At 31.4% G+C, this 20,976-nt stretch overlaps 1 protein-coding gene across 6 annotated transcripts in view; it reads left to right on the top strand.

Annotated features, from left to right (window-relative positions):
• Window positions 1-20,976, top strand: part of LOC126742792 (eukaryotic translation initiation factor 4E transporter-like) — an 83,576-nt gene that overhangs the window by 30,242 nt on the left and 32,358 nt on the right. For 5 of the 6 annotated variants that reach the window (XM_050449587.1, XM_050449588.1, XM_050449584.1 and 2 more), the window contains 7 exons: window positions 242-430; window positions 3,216-3,375; window positions 4,222-4,398; window positions 7,023-7,224; window positions 7,446-7,571; window positions 10,290-10,551; window positions 13,796-13,941. In XM_050449587.1, the coding sequence (XP_050305544.1) occupies window positions 242-430; window positions 3,216-3,375; window positions 4,222-4,398; window positions 7,023-7,224; window positions 7,446-7,571; window positions 10,290-10,551; window positions 13,796-13,941 (1,262 nt within the window). The remainder of the gene's footprint in view (window positions 1-241; window positions 431-3,215; window positions 3,376-4,221; window positions 4,399-7,022; window positions 7,225-7,445; window positions 7,572-10,289; window positions 10,552-13,795; window positions 13,942-20,976) is intronic. The other variant, XM_050449586.1, reaches the window with a different exon arrangement.

Raw genomic sequence — 20,976 nt, 5'->3', positions numbered from 1 at the left:
TCGGGATTGACCAGTCTCATATCTAGTTCTGATATACTTTATGTTCCCATTATGCTTTAACATTGGTTTTAACATAAAATATGCTTTGATCATTAAGTATAAAAAATATACTTCTTTTGGAGAAATTTGCTCTACCAACATTTATCGTGTTAAAAGAGGTCGGATTTTTAGTTCTTTTTCTCCCGGTATATACATTTTAAAATAATAAATAATTTTAGAACAAATAATTCAACCGTTACAGGCGTGCGTGAAATCGGCTCTTCAACTCGCCGCATCGGCAGCGGTCGAATCATCCGCGAGGTCTGGGATAACGAAAAAGAACTGATTGAACCAGAGCTAAAGCCGGAGTACAGTTTTGGAAGGGCTGGATCTCAGGTTAGAAACAACGATCGTGATGACAAGTATGACAGAGGCGACAAATATGATCGAGGTAAGTCACATCAATCTTTTTGTGTTACATTTATTCAGCTTTAATCTTAGTACAGGAGTTTCAAAATAGCAATATTAACAGTCTCTCTAAAATTAATTTTCTAAATATATTTTTTTCTTCTAAATAAATTATGTCTTAGGGAGATATCTGATTCTGAGCAACGCCTCTGAAAATATTTCTGGAGAAGGACTGTTGAAATACTTTATTTAGATTATAACTTTCTCAATATAATGGATTATTGAAAATGAAACCCTCAATAGTAATGCAAAAATACCTAATTCTAATAATAATAATAATTTTCTTATTTGCTCTAATACCTCTTCCGCTTTTATTAAAATCCATAAGATATTCATTATTTAATAAATGACGTATCGATGACAATCTTTGAAATATCAACGACTTTCACTAACTTTTTTATAATTATAAAAGTGTAAAATAAATAATTGGCATCACATTGATTATATTTAAAATTTTCTTTTATTAAAATTATCTAAAACTGTCCTTTATTAAATAAAAACACATATTATTTGGGGAGAGTAATTGCCTAAAACTTGCCTGTGTTTAAAAGTCTAAAAATTGTACACGCAATAGGAGAGTGGCCTCATACAAGAGACAGATTTTTCAGATACTTTACGTTAAAAACATCGAAAATGTTCTAATACATCCAAAAATAAAAGTTACACATATATTGAATTATCTCACGAGTACCTTTATTTAACAAGAATAATCACTTTTAGTCTTAGTAGCGACCTCTTTTTACCAATTGGCTAAATATTGAATCTGCAGGGTGTAAAAACTTGAACTATTTATAAAGGGTGTTATGTAGATAGGTGTAATCCTTTAAGGGGATGATAAGTGGCCTAGTTTCGGATGTTTTAAGCCAAAGATGTATAAGTTGAAATCCGTTTTTAAATTTGGTGGTAGTCACCCTTATTCTACGTTTTCTCTCGTTTTAATCTGCATACAAATTTCTTTGCCCGGTAGTCAGGCGATCGAGGGGACCAAGGAAAGGTTTCACCTTAACTGTCCGGAAAATAGTTGTCCAAGTAATTCCTGAGAGCCAAGGTCCAAATGAGCCGGACAACGATCTTGTTGTAGGATTCTTCCAACAAGATCGTTTTCCAGAGCTTGTCCTTAGAAGCCTTTCTCGTTTCAAGAGTTTCCGGTAGATAATCGGGGATATCATTTTGCAGCCGTCATGCGGGTGTAGCAGCTAACTATAGCTGCGACTAGTCTGGGCGAGCAGCGAGGTTATTCTGGAAATGTGAATCTTGGAGACCTGCTGTTGTCACCTTAAGTTTGGTATCCTTGTTTTATTTAAGAGTCTAAAACTATTATTATTTAATTGAATAATATTAAAATTTTTGATTTGTTTTTTTTTTGTTGACGAAGAAATTTGTTATGAACGCCGGTAGTTCTTAAACCTTGGAAGTGTGGGATTCTCTGCCCGGTTATCCACTAAAACTTCCCGACTGGGTGGTACCAATTAGTTTCTTGCACCGCGGTCTGCTCTATTGCAGTCCTATTGTGCCCCATAAATTTAATCTCACATGTTCAGTTTTATTGCTTCTAGGAAGTCCAGTATTTTGCTCAGTCACGTGGTTCTTATCCTCTCTCTTGAGTGCGCCAGTCTGGACGAAGGCGCTACTGGTTGAATGCAGAAGCATAGAATGTGACGAGTGATTGTTTGCTCTTCCTCACAACCTTTACATAGCGCTGTAGCTACATTCCCGAGTATGTGTAGGCGTTTCCCGCAGGTGCATGGCCTGGGAGCAGCCCTGCTACCTTTCGCAGTTTTTTGTTGCCTGGAGTGGCCCAGTATGTTCTCCCCCTTCCTAAACGGCGAGCTGTTCAAAAATTGTTTGGAGAGTTCCAGCTTTGGCAGTTGTTCCCACTAGTTTTTATGCTCAAGTTCCAATCAGTGTCTGATATCTCTTTTCTAGGTTTTATCGCTGACACAGCATTTTGGTGCTGAATACAAATGATGGGTCTCACCATTGTTGTGCATACAGTGTTTCATTTTTGGTTATAATTCCTCACGGTCTGCCGAACATTCCCTTACAGAACATAAGAGTTTCCGTGGCCTTGCTTGTATTATTTATTACTGTTTATATTATTTATTATTGAGTTTTTGTTATTCTGGGTCACCTCTAGATATTTGACCTCATCTTCGAGTCGCAGGTATTGGCTACGGAGCACTAGGTCTTTTATGGGCTCTAGTTTACTGCTTTTTGTGAAGGCAACTCTGGAAGTTTTTGTCGGGCTTACCCTTAGGTATTCTTCCATGCACCAGTGTTTGATAATGTTTAGAGCTCTTTTTTTGAATACATGATCCTGGGATTCCTGTAAGTCCTCTGAGTTGTGTCCAGATTTTAGGTCGATCCTTATGTACCTGTGATCTGACTGGTCTCGTCAGGCTTATCACAAGTTCACAGATGCGTTCCTTGCCTAGGGTTAGTAGTTCCATTTGTTGTTGCGAATTGTTCGAATGGACTTTTTAATTTTTCTTTTTCCATGTTTCGTTTTATCATGCCACTATAATCTTTTTTTTGATTTCTTTAATTTAACGGATTCAATCTAAAACTTCGGTATTGCGTTACCGAATTTTCACTTCTGACACAAGAGTGTAGCAACAGGTAACATTGCTATTTGTGAAATATTAATGGTAAAGTAAATCACGTAAACATATATGCGTATTTATATGTATGAAAAAAGACACTTTAACTAAAATTTATAATGTGCTATACATAAAATCTGTACCCTAAATCAAAAATGGCCTTTATAGGTGATAGAGGTACGCGCGAAGATGTCAACAAGTTTGAAAGAAGATCTTATGGAAGAGACTACCGCGAGGATGACCGTAACATCGTTAAAGAAGGAAGGAGAAATGCGAGATACAGTGAAAGTAGGAGAAGATCTGAAAACAAAGAGGATGAACCGGAATGGTGAGTTTTCTAGTCCTCACATTCTATGAAAATATTATTATTTTTAACATGCAAAAACGAAATTTATATCTATAAAAGGCCATATGCAGATCACGTCGATATAAACTGCTTACTTCGAAAAGCGTCGCGGCCGACGTATGTTCAAGTAAAGGAGATGTCTGGTGTCGCAAAAATGTACGGACACATGAACATGGCTAAACCAAGCTATGATTCGAGCTCTGTGCAGATATCTATTGACCTTTAGGAGTTGACTTAAATATTTAGTAATTTTTTATATATAACTAGTTAATCAACTAATAGTAACTTATTCTTACTCTGCTACAGTTTATTCACCAAAGCTTTAAAGACTTTTCCTTATTATTAAGTATTTCACAGACACTCTGTCAACCTTTACATACTACAGTGTGCCCGTTTTAAGTTTTAACTTTTTAATATGATCTTAGGAAGTAGATCATATTAAAAAGTTTTAAATTTATATATGACTCAAGAATTTGTACCAAAATTTCGAAGAATGTATTTGAGGTCATGAGGGTTTGGACCTGTTTTGTATGTTTCAAATGCGTATTTTAATTGAAAGGATCACAAATTTCAATATTTTTTTAAACTTTCGCACTACTTCTACATTGGGTTAGTAATTTGGAGGATGTATACTGTACATAACAGAAAAAGAAAAACAAAAATATAAAAAATAATAAAAATATAAAATAAAATAAATAAATATAATATAAAATAAAATATAATAAAATTTTATTTTTCTCTAGAATTTTTTCAAAGAAAGTCTTCTTTTATTGGGAATTTAGTCAGATCATTACTTTGTAATAATTTAAATGAATGTTTATCTTTAAGGTTTTCCTGTGGACCGATATCCCAAAATGATACGATCGAGCTTCGAGGATTTGATGAGCCTGAAAAGCTTGGGAAAAAGAAGCCAATGCAAAGCCGCATTAAACGTCGTGAATTTCCGAAAAGGAAGGAAGATATTGTCGAAGAAAAGGAAAAACAGGAAAGTGATTCCAAAGCAAGGTAAGTTATTTAAGGGCTTTGAGATCTTGGTTATTTTGTTTGATATATCAGTAATGAGAAATGATTGAAATTATGCAGAAATTTGTTTTTCAAGACTTTCAAACTTTGACAGTATTCTCAAAATTCACATTTCCGACAAAAGTAATTTTTGAGGAAAGTACAAGAAACTATTTCTTTTTGCAATTTTTAGGTTCCTTAAAAGTAGTTTATCAACTGTGATTGGCAACAGCGTATCCTTAAGAAACTATGAAAAACTTGGCTTATTAATGTAATTCAAAAGTAACATCGAGTAAAAAAAACTATAAAAAAAGGCTCCTAAAAATGTTTGTTATAAAACAATTCAATTTTCAATTAAAAAATATGTACTATGACACTGAACAGTTTAAAGTCATTAATAAATATTACACATAAATGTAACTTATTGATACAATCATTTCCTAAATCAAAAATTAAATTACTCTTAACTCGCCTCCGTTTAATAGTTGAGAGTACCTAATGTTGCGACTCATTCTGTAAAGGTATACTAACATTTAAACTTTCTTATCTCAAATGTAAGAGTATTTATTGTTATCAATTTTAAGCTACACATGTATAATGTTTCTTAATAATTTTGAACTGTATAATATTTACACATACAATGTGTCCAAAAAGTCTGGAAAAATACCTTTTACAGGTAAACGAATTACCTGATTGAAAAACGCTAGGACACGTCAATTTTCTTCTATTTTTTGCAAGTTTTCAGATTTCTGAAAAATATACAGGGTGTCTCAAGAAGACTGGGCAGCTGTCAACTTTATTATTTTATATAGAACACCTTATTTATTAATGCATTTTTGCATTTTGTGATAAATTCTAAACACATTTCATGTATAACAATATTAATTATATAACATTATTAACGTTTCCTATATACCAATCTTGGACTATTTTCAAAATTTTTAAGAACTTTACTAGGCTGTAAAATCTAAACGATTTAACTATTAATCAAATGGTTAAAATGCTATCCTTGCATTTTCTGCCAATACGCAAGGGTGATATATAATTTGTCAATAACGTTTCGAATCATTTCTTGTGTAATTTGGCCAGCTTTATTTGTTATGCGTAGTTTTAAGTCCTGTCTTTACACAGGCTTAGTTACAAATACTTTAATTTTTCAAATGGCCCCAAAAAAATTAATCTAAAGGGGAGAGGTCTGGGGACCTAGCTGGCCATTCTATGGTACCTCGCTGCCCATCCATTTGGAAAAGTAAAATTCAAATAATCAGGCACCTCTCGACCATAGTGCGGAGGAGCTTCCTCTTGTTGAAACCATACTTGTCTGAAATTTGGACCGGCCAAACGTCTAATTTCAGGAACAATGCGGTTTTGAAGCATTTCTAAATAAATATTTTACGGATGTCAAGTTTCTCTCAATAAAGTACGAACCAATTATGTGGATTCCAAATATCGCAGCCCACATATTAACTTTTTGGGGATACTAGGCACGCACTTCCCGCACCCAATGTTGATTTCGTACATCGACCCAGTACAATTTTGGCGGTTTAAAATGCCGTGAAGCATAAACGTAGATAGCTTTATCCAAAAACACAATATTATTTAATAAGTTCTGATCTTGGTCTAGTTTTGCTATGCTTGTTTCACAAAATTCGACCCTTCTGTTAAAATCTAGTTCTTGCACTAAGTTAATTTTATAAAGACAAAATTTATTTTGTTTTACGATTCGATTACTTCAATCGATGGTTTAGGCATGCCAATTTCTTGAACGGTTTTTCGCAACGAACTGTAGGGATTCGCAACGAAACATTGTAGACCTTTGAAACTTCTTTCATCGTTTGTTGAGGATTTTGGCCGACTATATCTAATCGTTTCTTTAACACTGCCAGTTTCGTACAATCTCTTTACCATTTTCTGAGCAGAAATTAATCATTAAATAAATTAGCGACCTCTTCGTATGGTTTAACACGATATCCATAACCCCTTAACCTTATTGATGTAATTTTTCTCTTGCATTTAATTGAGCCATTTCGGACAATATTGAACTTAGCAAAGACGTCTAATGTATTAATCAAAGTCAGTGTCCCACCTGCCACCTGTGACACAAAAAAGTATCGAGAGTTAAATAATTTAGATTTTAAAGCCTGGGAAATTTTGTAAAAATTATGATTTTCAATTGTTGATATTTCGAAAACAAATTAAGATTTATTAGGGTGTTATACACGAACTGTGTTTAAAATTTATGATAGAATCCATAAATGCATTAATAAATGTAGTGTTCTATTTCAAATAATAAAGTTGACAGCTGCCTAGTCTTCTTGACGAACCAAGTATATTTTTCAAAAGTTGAAAACATGCAAAAAGTTAAGTTATATTTAAGTTAGATTTTCAAAAAATAGTGATGTAAGAAATATCTGGCAATACTTACAGCTTGCCTAGCGACATAAAATCTCACGAAAAAGGCACCTCGTTGGCTTTTTGTATTATATTTGACTTTCCTATTTACTATAGAAATTCTTAATACACATTTTGATGCAAGATCTTCATTTTTCTAAAGTGAACTTTTCACTGCATACTGGCCAATTCCCAAATATTGGACAGGTTGGTAAATGTAAGCTTATATATTTAAGATCTACTCCAAAACCAATTGAGTCCAAGGATGTCAAATCTGAACCCAAAGATACGAGCGATGCCGCGCACAACACAGAATTGGGTGATCAAGCCGTTAAAAAAAGATCCGAACCTGATGCTTTACAGTCAAATACACAGAGTGGAAACATGTTTGATTTCGATGAGTTTTTGAAGGGCGAAAACATTCCAGGATTGTTACCAGTAAGTTTATTTTTTTATTTGAAAAGAGCTATTCTTCATTTCCTTACATTTATCTTAAAGATACTTAAAGTAGTGAAAGATTTTTTTCATCCAAATGCTTTTTATCATTCTTTATTTGTTATTGAGGAATCGCTTCTTAAAATTTGTTGAAACCTTTCCTATACATTTTTACCTATTTTAAGATTTCAAATTGCCTATTAACGTTTATATATTTTATTTAGAACGGCGCGAGTGAGGAAAGTGAGAAATCTAAATCACGATTTAGTCGTTGGTTCAAGAAGGATAGTCCCAAAAAGGAAAGCGACAGCCGTAGATCCTCCATTCAAGAGGATAATCATATCATTAAAGTAAGTTTGACATATTGTAAATTTATATAACAGGACGGTATGTGTTGCAGTTAGTTAATGTTAAACTTACTTTAACATTAAAACTAGTCCAATTGGCTAATGTCCAAAAATAAATTTGAAATACTTCATACTTCCATCATTAAACCGTTATCGCGATGGTTTCATTTTCAGTTATAAGATTATTTTGGTCAGCAATATTTTTTGCTTACTCGTTAGATTATGGAAAAAAAGTAAAAATAACATGTTAAAACATCAAAAGTTGTACTAAAATAAAATATTTCATTAATGATAAATTAAAAACTACTACTTTGTAATAAGAAGAATCCTAAAAAAAACTTATCAAGTTACTTTAAAACTTCTCAGGGGAATAGTATGCTTTGAATAACGACGAGTTTCTTCTGCCTGATAAAGATATTTGATTCTAAAGCCTTATAGATATTTGATTCTACCGGTAGGCTTTTGAAGGTTTTTATCCTTTCATCGATTTTTAGTAGTAGTTATGATTAGCAATTCTAAATTATCATTGTTAAATTATATTACTCTTAGTGCGTTATCATCTGCTCTTTTTATTTTTCTGCGGACCACAGTCTTAATATAAAGAGTAACAACAAAAGTAGAATAATCCTCCGAATAAAAAGTTTTAAAATCAATTTTACTGCTAGATTTGTGTTAACAATGTTTCTTCTCACTAGAGCAGTCTTCAGAAGCAAATAGCCCTATTAAAAGAAATATTTATTGTTAAAACAAGGATTAATTAATACACAGTGAGGCATTTGTCTAAATACTTTTAATGGTATTTATTTATTTTAGATATAATATTCTCATATCACAAAAACCCAACTACAGAGCAGAAATTGATTACTGTCAATTATACAGGGTGTGCCAACAAGGTGTACGGCTAAGATAGCGCCTTAACTATACGAGGTATACAAAAAGTTCTACAACAAAGTTGTAGGGTTGACAAAAACCTAGGAACTAAAAATATTTTTATGTATACTGGGTGTGTCGCTTAAAAGTTACTATGAGATATGATTTTTTTTTTAAAATGGTACGCCCTGTATATTATGCTACTAAAATGTGAGGCAAAAAGAGTACTTTACTTTGGTATAACGTTTTTAAAATTTCCGTGCGGCGTTGCAACGTAATTAATTTTTTATGTTATTTTATGTCTTTTAGAGGGTTCGTTTAAAAAATCATAATTAACTTAAAATTTATTCTGCGCCTATGAAACTTGTACCACATTCACAATGCTCCATATTTATTTATTTTTTGCGGTTAACGATCTAGTAATGAAATATTCTTCTTTAGGCTTCTATTTATTACAATATGTAATTAAGCATGGAAATAATTTGTAAAGGTTTTACCTTATACCTAGTTTTTTATTGTTTGATTTTATATTGGAAAATTGGTAGTGAGCATTGATTTAATAATTAAATAATTAAAGTTTTTTGTCAATATTTATTACAAGGTCGCATAATGTAATTATTAATTCCTATTCAGCTTTTTGGCAATGATGCAGTGCATCAGAATTTGTTAAAAGTTTTGTTGCTATAAATCCTGATAGTTTCTTCTTGTTTGGTGTTTTATTTTTTTATTAGAATTTTAAAGTTTCATGTGTTGTTTATTATTCATGATCAGACAGGTCTGAAAGAACCACAGATACATCTTGCTCGCCATTGTCATAAAAATTTCGATACAAGTCTTCAATTAAAGTAGATTTAGTTGCAGTATTATGAGAGGATTGCTAATAATAAACTTGAAATTCAGAGATTTAAACTCCATCAAAGTCCGAATATGAACCAAATTGGATTGAAATAATCCATATTCAGATTTAAGGATAATAATTTTTTTGAGTTAGAAGTTGTAAACACTTATATAGTATTTCAGAAATATATAGAAGCTTTTTATTAAGCAAATGAATTAGAAGCTTTTTTATCCAAGTTTTTGATAATCACGCCCAGGAAGGAAAATAGCTTTAGGTAATTTGATTAATAACTGGACTATTGCTCAGGTTTGTTTAATTTTTGTTTTAAGAGATTCCTTGATATTTCCTTTAGCCTTCATTAAAAAAATCACGGCAAATGATGCATTAGAATCTATTTTAATGAATATTATGTTCAAGACAAAAAAAAACACTTTCAGGTAACTTTAGCCATTACTCAACTCCTAGTGTTCAGATGGGCTTCTTTTTTATTTTAGCGGTTGCTTTCTTATTATATTTATAATATTTTTCAAAATAATAAGCAAACTTTGACACGTGTAGAGAGGTTTGTTGTCTGAGTCGAGGGTCGAGGCGAAGGGATAATAATAATTTTATCCATGCATATTATATGTACATATTGCATTTAATTTTTATTTATTATTTAATATAATTTCGTTAAATGTTTATTTTTTCTTTCAAAAGACAGAATTCATAAATTAAACCAAATCCAGATGATGAAATCCACTTGATGAAATTTGGTAATGAAACGAATGATAAACTATAAAAGTGACGTACATTATTGGTGTTCCGTCCAGACGTCTTTTTACATACCTAATGAGGTTTTCTTACTTATAACATAGATAATTCAAGTAATATATATTACTTGAATTCAAGTAATATATCATTTCTTTTCATATTCAATTCTATCATTTATCTTTTAAAATAAAAAAAGTTTTTATCTTGTGATATTAATTGTCTACCTTTTTCACGTATCTACAATACTGTCATTCTGACAGGATCTTCTGAAAGATATCAACGAATCCAGTTCAGTACCAGTGACTATCCATCCACCGATGGACTCTAACACATATTTTGCTCCGATATCTCCAGCCGGCAACACCCAATCCGGAAACGGCGGTCGCGATATAAGAGAAAAGACCCAGCAACACATGATGGGTAGGCCCATTAATATTATGGAGATGTTGGGTGCTGGCAACCAACAACATCAGCCACAGCAACCATCTCAGGGAGGCTGGGCACTGAAACACCAGGGACCATGTAAGTATTTATATTTTTTAATAATCATAAGATTAATTTTTGTTCACGATGAATTTTATTACCTAAGTTACTAATTTCTCTAAAAATTACAACACAAAACAGTTTTACCACCAACCAAAAGTCTTTATTTTACTCTCGACACGTGTTTCGCTAACAATGTTAGCATCTTCCGGAGATTCTTTCTCATAAAAAAACTGAGAGGACTGATTCTCAACGATATTAATTGGTTTTTCTTTTTGTGGTTTATTGAAGAAAATGATATTTACTCCAAAACAGTTAATTTCAAAAGTCAATAATTTAATTTTATTCTTTGTTCCCAAGCATTCTTATACCAGAAACTTTGGATCTCATTGATCTTTTGGAAAGTAATTATTTCGATAATATCCCAGAAATGATTAAATTAACAAAACTTTGCATGTCATAAAATATTTTGCAATATTCAACAATTCGTAGTATAAACAACTGGGGGTACAGCCATGGCGAATTGCCTCTCTCCTTTCCTAGCAGAGCTCTTCATGAACCGTTTTGAGTTAAATGCAAAAAATACATTCCAATACTTTCCACGAGTTTGGTTAAGTATGACAGTATGTAAGTATTAAGTATGACAGTATGTAAGTAGTAAGTAAGGAGTATATTGATGAGTTGTTTGCCATGTTCGACAAAAGCAAATCGGCTGTTTACTACCAATACCTCCTATCTTCAATTCTAGTTTTTGCATATAGGAGATATTGGTAGAACAACAGTTGAAATGCAATATTGATAATTTTGTAGATCAACTCAATAACTGTTTTCCATTCATTAAATTTACCTTTGAACAAGAAACAAATAACCAACTTGCATTTTTAGATATTCTTGTTATCAAAAATAATAATCAGTTAGAATTTCATATTTATAGAAAATAAAAAAAGACTTAGATACATAACTAGTGACTAATTACATGATCCTATTGATAAGAGGCTTTGAGAGGGTTTTTAAAGACTTAGGTCTAAGAATGGTCTATCAAAGTTCGACCAAGTTACCAAATCTTTTAGGAAACCCTAAAGATGAAATAAAGGCAAAAGTTCGAGATCTATAATATTAATTGTAACGATAGTGATAAGAAGTACATAGGGCCAACAAGAAATCAAAAAAAGGCAAAAAAGAATCAATCAAGATTAATTAATGTCAAATTTAAAAAACATAGAGCTCATGTGAAATGTGGAAGAGTTGAAAAGTTGAGTTTGGCTGAACATGTTTGAAATACTATAGTTGTCTCGCCGAACAGATCACAGGGTCAAAAAAGTGTGGAAACATACCACCATAATTACTTCAAGAGAAGCCTTTGTTAAAGGATTATCTACTGGCTTGAAAACCCTATCAGGAAGAGGAAAACCCCTCATAGTCCTCCGTATCTGTTCAGACAAGGGTTTTGTTCAGCATGGTTTACTGATGTTCAAATCGAAAAAAACTGAGGTCTGCCATGATGAGATGAATCTAGAGGTTTTTGAAGAATAGTTTAAAAAAATTCTTCCTCGTTTGGAAGAAAATTGCATGATCGTTTTAGATAATGCTTCGTACCATGGCAAGAAGGTTGAAAAAATGCCCTACAAATCCAAACAAGAAGACCGATATTTAAGGTTGGTTAGACAGCGAAGACATTCAAAATAAACAAATATTTGTTGTTCCACTTGAATTGCTTTTTACTGTTTTTAAGTATATGTAGTATTGCGTATTTGTTAGACTAATTACCTGAGGCTTTATAAAGAAGATAATTATTCCTTAATAAGTTTTTTTAATTTCTAGGCGACTAAATTAGTATATCTACTCATATAACACAATATTTAGTCAGATAAGAATACATGTTTCATGGTTTGAATGTCATACCAAAGGTTCCAACCATAGGACTGTCTATAACTTAAAATAAACATGAATAAGAATTTAATTAAGAATGACGACTTAAGAATCACTTTATTAGGACTATACCTTGCACCACAAACTGACATTTCCAATCAATCAACAATAATTTTTTAAATAGATTAGATCTAGCTTTTAACCTAATTTTTTCTAATAGAGAAATTTTAATTCTGGCGGGAGACTTGAATATTGATGTTTTGACTAACATTCCGCAAAAAAATAAGCTTTATTCTTCAGTAAATTCATACGACTTAAACGCAAGCAATATTAATAGTCCCACAGGAATAACAAATAAGGCCTCTACATTGGTTGATATGTTTTGTTCCTAATCTTAATGAAACTCAAACAAATGTGGTAGATACATGTATTTCTGATCATATACAGGGTGTCCCGAAAGTAATGGGACCTAGAACAACAGTAGATTCCTTACGTCAAAATAATGTGATTGAGGTCAACTTGCCTCGTCCTAACTTTAATAGTAACTGAAATACAGGGTGTCAAAGTATTATTTGATATTAAAATAAGGTTGGAGTCGGTCAAACAAGTAAAACCACTTCAATTTAATTATTTTAATTTTAATTATTTATTTATTTTCGCGCTTAATTAATGGGCTATATTCTATGCCAGTACAAATTAATAATCACTTGGCACAACGTATTAAAGTAACTAATAATATAAATGGTTTTTTTAAAAAACTGGAATGGTTTTTAATTAAGAAGTAAAGTTTGTTCAATAATATTTAGGTAGATGGATTTTACTTTATATATAACGGAATGTAATACACAAATGAAAATATATAAAAAACATAAATAAAAATAACATACAACAAATGACATTTTCCTAGATCAGGGATTTTTGCTGATCTTTTGGAGATAAATTGTTTTGCATTTATATAAAGCAGGTTAAATTCATATTTAATAAGAAAATTAAGGATTTTAAATTGAAATCTGGAGAGGTAGATTTTCAGATATTTTAGAATTTATTCGTAATTTTTTTGTTTAGCTTTATATATCGTCCCTCCAATGCCAAAACCGCGAATGTGCAAATTTATAGTTTTGAGAAAACCCCCATTTAATATTGGAATGAGCAATAAAAATACACCCTTTTTTTAGAGTGCTGATGTATAATTAGGATTGGTAACTATTCGAGTTGCAAATTAAATTTATATTGATTTTTAATTTTTATATTTATTTTCTTTAAGAGAGCACATTCGTTATTTTGACATTGAGGGGACGATATGTGGGACTTTTAAGCCACAAACCAAACATATTTGAGTGCAACGCATAGTATAATTCTGGGATTTATAAAAAAGCTTGTTTTGAAATCTACATTTTTGAAATTTACATTTTAGCTGTTGGTACTGGTAAAATCATGAGTTTGGACGAAATTGAAGGGAAAATAAGACAGACTTCCGATCATTCCTCTAGCATGCCTCAGAAACCTCCTCAGCAGAAGCCAAATGAAGAGATGAGTGCCGCCTTTAAAAAACTGGTAAGCGTAAGTTTTTCAAAGCATTTATTTGTTATTATAAGAAAAATTCAACAAAATCACAGTAATTTTATTTTCGTGTAAAAACATAATGCATAATATAAGATTAAAAATGCGTGTAACTGAAGCTACTCAGAAAGCCTGCCTCTTAATAAAACATTAATATTTGAAAAAAATTATGTGAATGCCAAATTGTAAGTATTGTGATTTAATACCGGTATGAAAATAAAAGCGCCGAAAATTTGCACGTATTGCAACGAGCGCCCCCCGCTTGCTCCCAAACTTCCACGACTTTTTATTGCGCGCGGGCGCCGCCTAGATCTACCGATTTATTTCATTTCACTTTCATCAGCGGGCTATGCGGTGGTAAGTGGTCGGGTGCCGACACAGATCCTTAAAAATGTTTATTTAATCTTAATGTTATACAATCGATGAAAAAAAATGAATTCTTAAATGGCTTCGACTAAGGTAATGTTCTGCACTGGAAATAATTGGCAGGATGGCTTTTTTTTTTTAAATTCGATCAATTGTAGTATAATCTACGATTTTGGAAATCGTCATATAGTCCTAAAACACCCCGCTCGAAAGGAAATTCGCAAAGTTGGAGTTTATAGTTTCGCCGAAGTTAACTTCTCTGTAACAGTACACAAATTTCTGAAGATCTGGTTCCAAACAATTAGTAATATTTTAAAGCGTAAGAAATTTAAATGTAATAGATTGCAAACATAATCCAAGAAAATGTTTCAAGAAGAAGAATTATATCTTGTGAAGAAATAGTGTTGTGGATGTGAAATGTGCGAACACTATTTTATTCACTGGTTAGTCATCCTTTTACCTTCATGGACATCTATCTATTGTGGGAGATTAATGAACAGAAAATAAACATTTAAATATTGTAATTAAAATGCAGTAGTCTGAAAAGTATTGATGGGCCAGCATTTTAGGAAACTCAATTATCAGTCTTTTTTTGTTGATGACAACTTAAATGGAGAGACATATTTTAATTTTTTTACGGAACAAATTTTTCTTACTCTTTGGCAGCTTAATATCAATGAAATTTCGTAGGTACCAACAAGACAATTCTGTTCATAATGCAAACATGAAAAACATAAATGGCCTTCTGAGTCTCCCGATTTATCTCTAAATATTTTTTTTCTTTAAGTATATATCACGAAGAGAATTAATAGGCACACTCATGAACAATTTAGTTTAACTTCGTGCCAAAGTACCTTAAACATCAAATGATATTTCAATCGAATATTTCGACCGGGATTAAATGCGCTCTTTTTTGTTGAAAAAAAGTTATACAGTGAGTCCCAAAAAATAAGATATGACATCATCGACAATTTTTTTAAATATTGACTAATGTTTTGTTGCGTATTTTTAAAGAGCGTATCAAATTATACATAGCTGCAAAATTTCAAGTTTATTTGATCAACCGATTTCAAGATAATTAAAATTAAAAAATAAAATTTGACTATAAATTATAAAATCTGTCTTACACATTTTTTACGATTTAAGTAGAAATTAATAGACAGTGTGTCCCAAAATTGTAATACACATTGTTATCCTATCGATAATTTTTTTAAAAAAGCCTTGTCGATAAAAATAATTATAAAATGTCTTGTCTTGAAGACGTTTAGCAAAAAAAGATTTTCGCCATGACTTGGTGAATGTCTTTTTGGACTATTTGTTTTTTGGATTCATGTCATTAAAGTTATCAAACTAGCTAAGTCGATAGCTGATTTTGCTTGTATTTTCTAAGCATACATAATAATGAAAGGGGCTAATACGATTCCGCTGTGTGTGCTAATTTTTGACATGGAATAATAGTAAAATAAATATAGCTATACTACATATCGACGGTTATGTGATGATACCTCGTATCTACATTTTTTTAACAAAATGAGATATACCCATCAAAATTTTTAGAAAAAAATATCTGTGTTTTTGATGATATCTCCTATCGACATAATCAGTGCGGTTTGAGAAAGTGTACGTACAGTGACAACCAGTAACTGCGCATCGAATATTAAACTTGTGAGGACTCGTATGTGCCGCATTCCAGTGCTTTGTTTTGCATTGTGTGGTGGTTGAGCAGTAAGTAGACGATTCTAGAAATATTTTGAACAAAATAATAACTTTTTTTTTGTTTTAAAATACATAGCAAGTAGTTTTTTAGTCGTTCGCATTGTTATTTATTGTTTTTATTTTGACTAATGTAGATTATTCTGATTAAGTGCAGATACGTGGTATCACTTCGAACAAATTTCGCAGTAAACACTGTAGATACGCGTTTTTAGATTGCCTGGGTCGTTTTTTGTTTTGTTTTTAAATAGTGTTCTATACAACTTGTAGCTAAAATAGTGCTTTTACGTTTGTTTTTATACGTTCTTCATTTATAAACTGCCACAAAAAACACACACAAAAACTTTTTCGGTCGGCGATGCAAACCAGCAACATAATTGTGTGCAAATATTGTGTTCATGCGTAAGGGTAATGCGTGCTGTAAGGGCATCTATTACAGCACTAGTTCTGTAATAGGTGCCCTTACAAAACAATTTAAAGAACTGTCAAATTCATATTACTAAATGAAAGTAGATAAAAAGTTTATTTTGCATCGGTGACTAATGCTCTCTTAATATTATGCGGGCAGCATGAAAAAAGTTTTCTTTTTGTTACAGATTAAAGCTGGCAGATATGGCTTCTAGACAAAATATTTATTCGTCAAGAACCCAAAAAATATTAGAAAATTTAAAAACCATTAATGATCAAATCACCATCCCCACTAATGTAGATTCACTAGAAAGATCATCTAATCAGTCCATTAATCTCGACGAATGTGAATGGTTGGATGAACTGGGGGAGAACATAAATAACAGAATTTACACCGAAGAGCCCTGTAACAGCAGAATAGTTGTACTATCTCAAACTGAAACTGACGTATTTTCTGATAAAGAAGAAACTCGTGATGTAATTCAATTTGAGGGAAGAACCATTAATAACGCATCTCTATTGTTAAACGATAGTTCACTTTTGGGTGAGGTATGCACAGAATATATTCCAAGGCTCAATCAGTTTGAAAATAATCTGTTTCCCGACATGGAGATAGAAAACGAGGCACATTATTCTGAAGAACCTAATAGTGTCAACGGTAAAGATGAAGAATATGTTCCTATTTCTGGCTCAGAACAGAATGACTAAGAAGATTCAGATGATGATAAAAAATGCAATAAAAGAAAGCGCCTATCAGTAAAAGAAGAGTGGAATGATAACAAAAAAAAAAGTTAAGACAACATGGAAAGACTTACACAGAATGGAGTAGACTAAAAAATAAACCAGCTAAACGGGGAACTGAAAGACAAGAAAGAAAAATCGGACCAAGGTGTGAATCAAAACTTTGTTTAAAATCAAAAACTAGGAAATGCAATGCGATTACTGAAGAAGACCGACAGAAGCTATTTCGAGAATTTTGGTCAAATATGACCTGGGACCAAAAAAAGGTGTACATTTCGACTCTAGTAACCAAATCTCATATTGCAAGATCGACAAAAGCCCCAGGAGAAACATCAAGACGATCAAGTAGCTTAAAATACAGTATAAAATCTCCAGATGGACAAGTTTTATCAGTAAAAAGTTATTTTTATCAACCTTTGGCCTAAAAGAATGGACCGTCTCTCACTGGGTATCTCAATCTTTATCTGGTATGCATCCATCTCAAGATGCTATAAATACATCTAGGCGTGAAATGAAAAGAAAAGAACCAACAACAAAAAATATTGATCTCTCAAAGCAATGTCTCATAGATTTCTTGGATTCATTGCCCAAACTTCCCTTCACACTATTGCAGGAAATCGACTAATAAATTGTATGTCGAACCAATTTATGGAGATTCAATGGCGTCAGTTTATAGGGAATACTCAAGGGTTTGTAGAGAAAAAGATCCCAGCATAAAACCACTTTGTAGGTATACATTTGACTCCATTGTTAAAGAGAAATTCATTTAATTACAACAACCCAAGAAGGATAAATGTGATACCTGCTGTAGCTTTGAAACTAAAAATATCAACGAGAATATTTATCAGTGTCACATAGATAAGAAGAATTCAGCCAGTGAAGAAAATAACAATGACAAACTATTAGGAGAACAAAGTCAAGCTTGTGTATTGACCCAAGATGTTCAAGCCGTAAAAGTCTGTCCTTATTTAAATGCATTATATTATAAGACAAAGCTTGTGTGTCACAATTTTACTATTTTTGATGTAAACACACACCATTGTTTATGCTACTGGTTCACTGAAACGGAAGCAGACCTAACTGCTAATACATTCGCTTCCTGTTTAGTTGACTATATTTTAAATTTGCAAGACGTATCAAAACCTGTCATAATATGGAGTGACGGATGTTGTTATCAGAACAAGAATTCAGTATTGTCGAATGCTCTATTAAGCTGAAGCATCAACAAAAATATAACTATCTTCCAAAAATTTCTAGAAAAGGGGCATACCCAAATGGAAGCTGATTCTGTACATGGACTAATTGAACGAAATATCAAGAATAAATCAATTTTTTTACCTAGCGACTACATTAGAATAACACAAGAGGCGAGACGAAAAAATCCCTACATTGTTAAAAACATCTATGATTTTGTAAAGGATTACTCTGTAAACCAGAAATATTCATCCATAAGACCAGGCAAAAAAGTCAATGATCCAACGGTAAATGACATAAAAGTAATAAAATACACGTCAGATGGTAACATTCAAATCAAACTAGATTTTAAAGAAGAATTCCAGAATTTTCCAGAAAGAAGAAACCATAGCAAACCTGCACATGATTTGTTGTTGTTCCCTCAATTGAGAAACCAGCCTATAAAAATAAAAAAACAAAAATGGGATCATCTTCAACAACTAAAGGCTGTGATACCAAAAGACTGCCATAGTTTTTATGACAACTTACCTCATGTTGAAAAGTAAAAATAGCAACTATTTTGTACTCGTTTTTATTTTTCGAATATATATATATATATATATATATATATATATATATATGTTACTTATTATATTGGGTATTACGTCACTTATAGCAAAAATCAATTTAGAAATTTTTATCTCACACGCTCAACAATTGAAAAGAAGAAGAAATAAATATTATAAAGATAATTATAAAATAATAAATTTCAAATTTTCAGTAATGCAGTCTCATCAAAATTTCTTCCTAATTCGAAAATACTTTATATACTTTTTTATATGATTTGACGGTTTATTGAAAGATAAGTATATTTTATTTTTAATTTAATTTAATTTTACTTTAATTACCTTGATAACGGTAGTAGATATAACTACCGAAACGTTGGTTCAAATTAGGTATTTTTTAAAAAAGTAGGTCTTCTTGTTGTTTTTTATCGTTTTTTAATTGTAATATTCATAACAAAGTTAGGTAGGATATTGAAAAGAAGAAACGAGCTCAGAGATTAATAGATTGAACCTCAGCTCCTAGGTATATAAAAAATCTATTATACCTCAAGTAAATTATTGTATTTAAAACTTATATTGAACTTAAATTCAATTAAGTATATCGAACGGTATCGTTACAGATTTAAGTTCATATTTCTTTTAAATACGTGAATAAGTCTATTTTCTTCTTCTTTTCAATTGTTGAGGGTGTGAGATAAAAATTTGTAAATTGATTTTTGCTATAAGTGACGTAATACCCAATATAATAAGTAACTCATTATGAATTCGTCACAACAATACAGATTTTACTTAAATCCAGAAAATAGTTATATATTTTTTTCTGTGCAATATTTTTTCCCTCAACTTGTTTTTACTTGTTTCTAGCTATGTGACATCAAGTAACTATCAATTTCATATGTTCAGGTAAAAGTGATTTCCCGTATCTAGTCTAAAAAAATAAGAATTCTTAAATTTAGCTCAAAATTGAGGAAACATCTATTTAATGATCTAATAAAAACTGAAACACCTAAACTTTCCTTTCCAACCAAGAAGTCACTAATAATAATACAATTGGTTAGTATATTCATCAGTGCTGTGTATTTTTCAGTATTTGGTATGGTTTGTTAATATACCGGATAACAGGAAAAAGGGAACACTTAATAACTTTTCAAGATAAACGAATGAAATTTGGTGTATCTATGAATTAATTACATCATGAATGGTTATGAGAACCTCTTTTATTATTTTTATATTCAGATGATTTCCTTCACTTCGGTTAAACCGTTAAAAACCCTTCAAACAAAAAGTAGCAAATGTGGTATCATTAATCTCAGAATATTATTTTCTCTCGAAACACTTAATACCAAGTGTTCCATTTAAAATAAGAAAGTTAGGTCTGTCTAAGTCTAGTAAATGTTAGTAGTTAAGTTGGTTGTCAACTGTTCTCATTGCGATTGAGCTGATCTAATTATCACTCTTATTTAATGTAAATTTAAGATACAATGTAAGCATTTTTTATCTAATAGTTATTTTAAAGTTGTATTTGGAATGAATTTGGACATAGTATATCTATTTGTATTTTAGGCTTACTTTTTAAACTAAAGGTAAGAATTCCGAGATTAATATTAATGTGACTTAATAGCTTCAAGGCCCTTTCTTTTTTAATGAATTATATTTTTTAGTCTCACAATTGCCTCTTTAACATTTTATTCATTTTGTAGCTAAATTTTAAATAGTTTTAAAATATATTTAATTTATTTTTTTTAATTTTTTTTATTTTTTACGATTTTGGGTTATAGTCTCAAAACTAAGGGGCTAGTTAGGAGGCGGAGAAGGATTCAACTAAATTAACTATATTTTGGTCGATTATTATTGCCGAAGGAATGCTCTTTTCAACGATACCAAATTTGTTTAAATCGGTCAAATCGATAAGAAGTTAAAGCAGGTTATTGTAAAAACAATTGAACACCCACCACTATCTATATACAGTATTGTGCATAAAGATAGCAACATTGAACTTTCCTGTTATATATCTTTTAGTATCTATTTTATAAGTAAGGTTTATATATTATTTACAAGAATAGTTAGA

The sequence above is a fragment of the Anthonomus grandis genome, chromosome 12 (genome assembly GCF_022605725.1).
Source record: "Anthonomus grandis grandis chromosome 12, icAntGran1.3, whole genome shotgun sequence".
NCBI classification, from domain to species: domain Eukaryota; kingdom Metazoa; phylum Arthropoda; class Insecta; order Coleoptera; family Curculionidae; genus Anthonomus; species Anthonomus grandis.
Note: the sequence above shows the minus strand (reverse complement) of the source record. Positions and strands in the feature narration are given on the sequence as shown.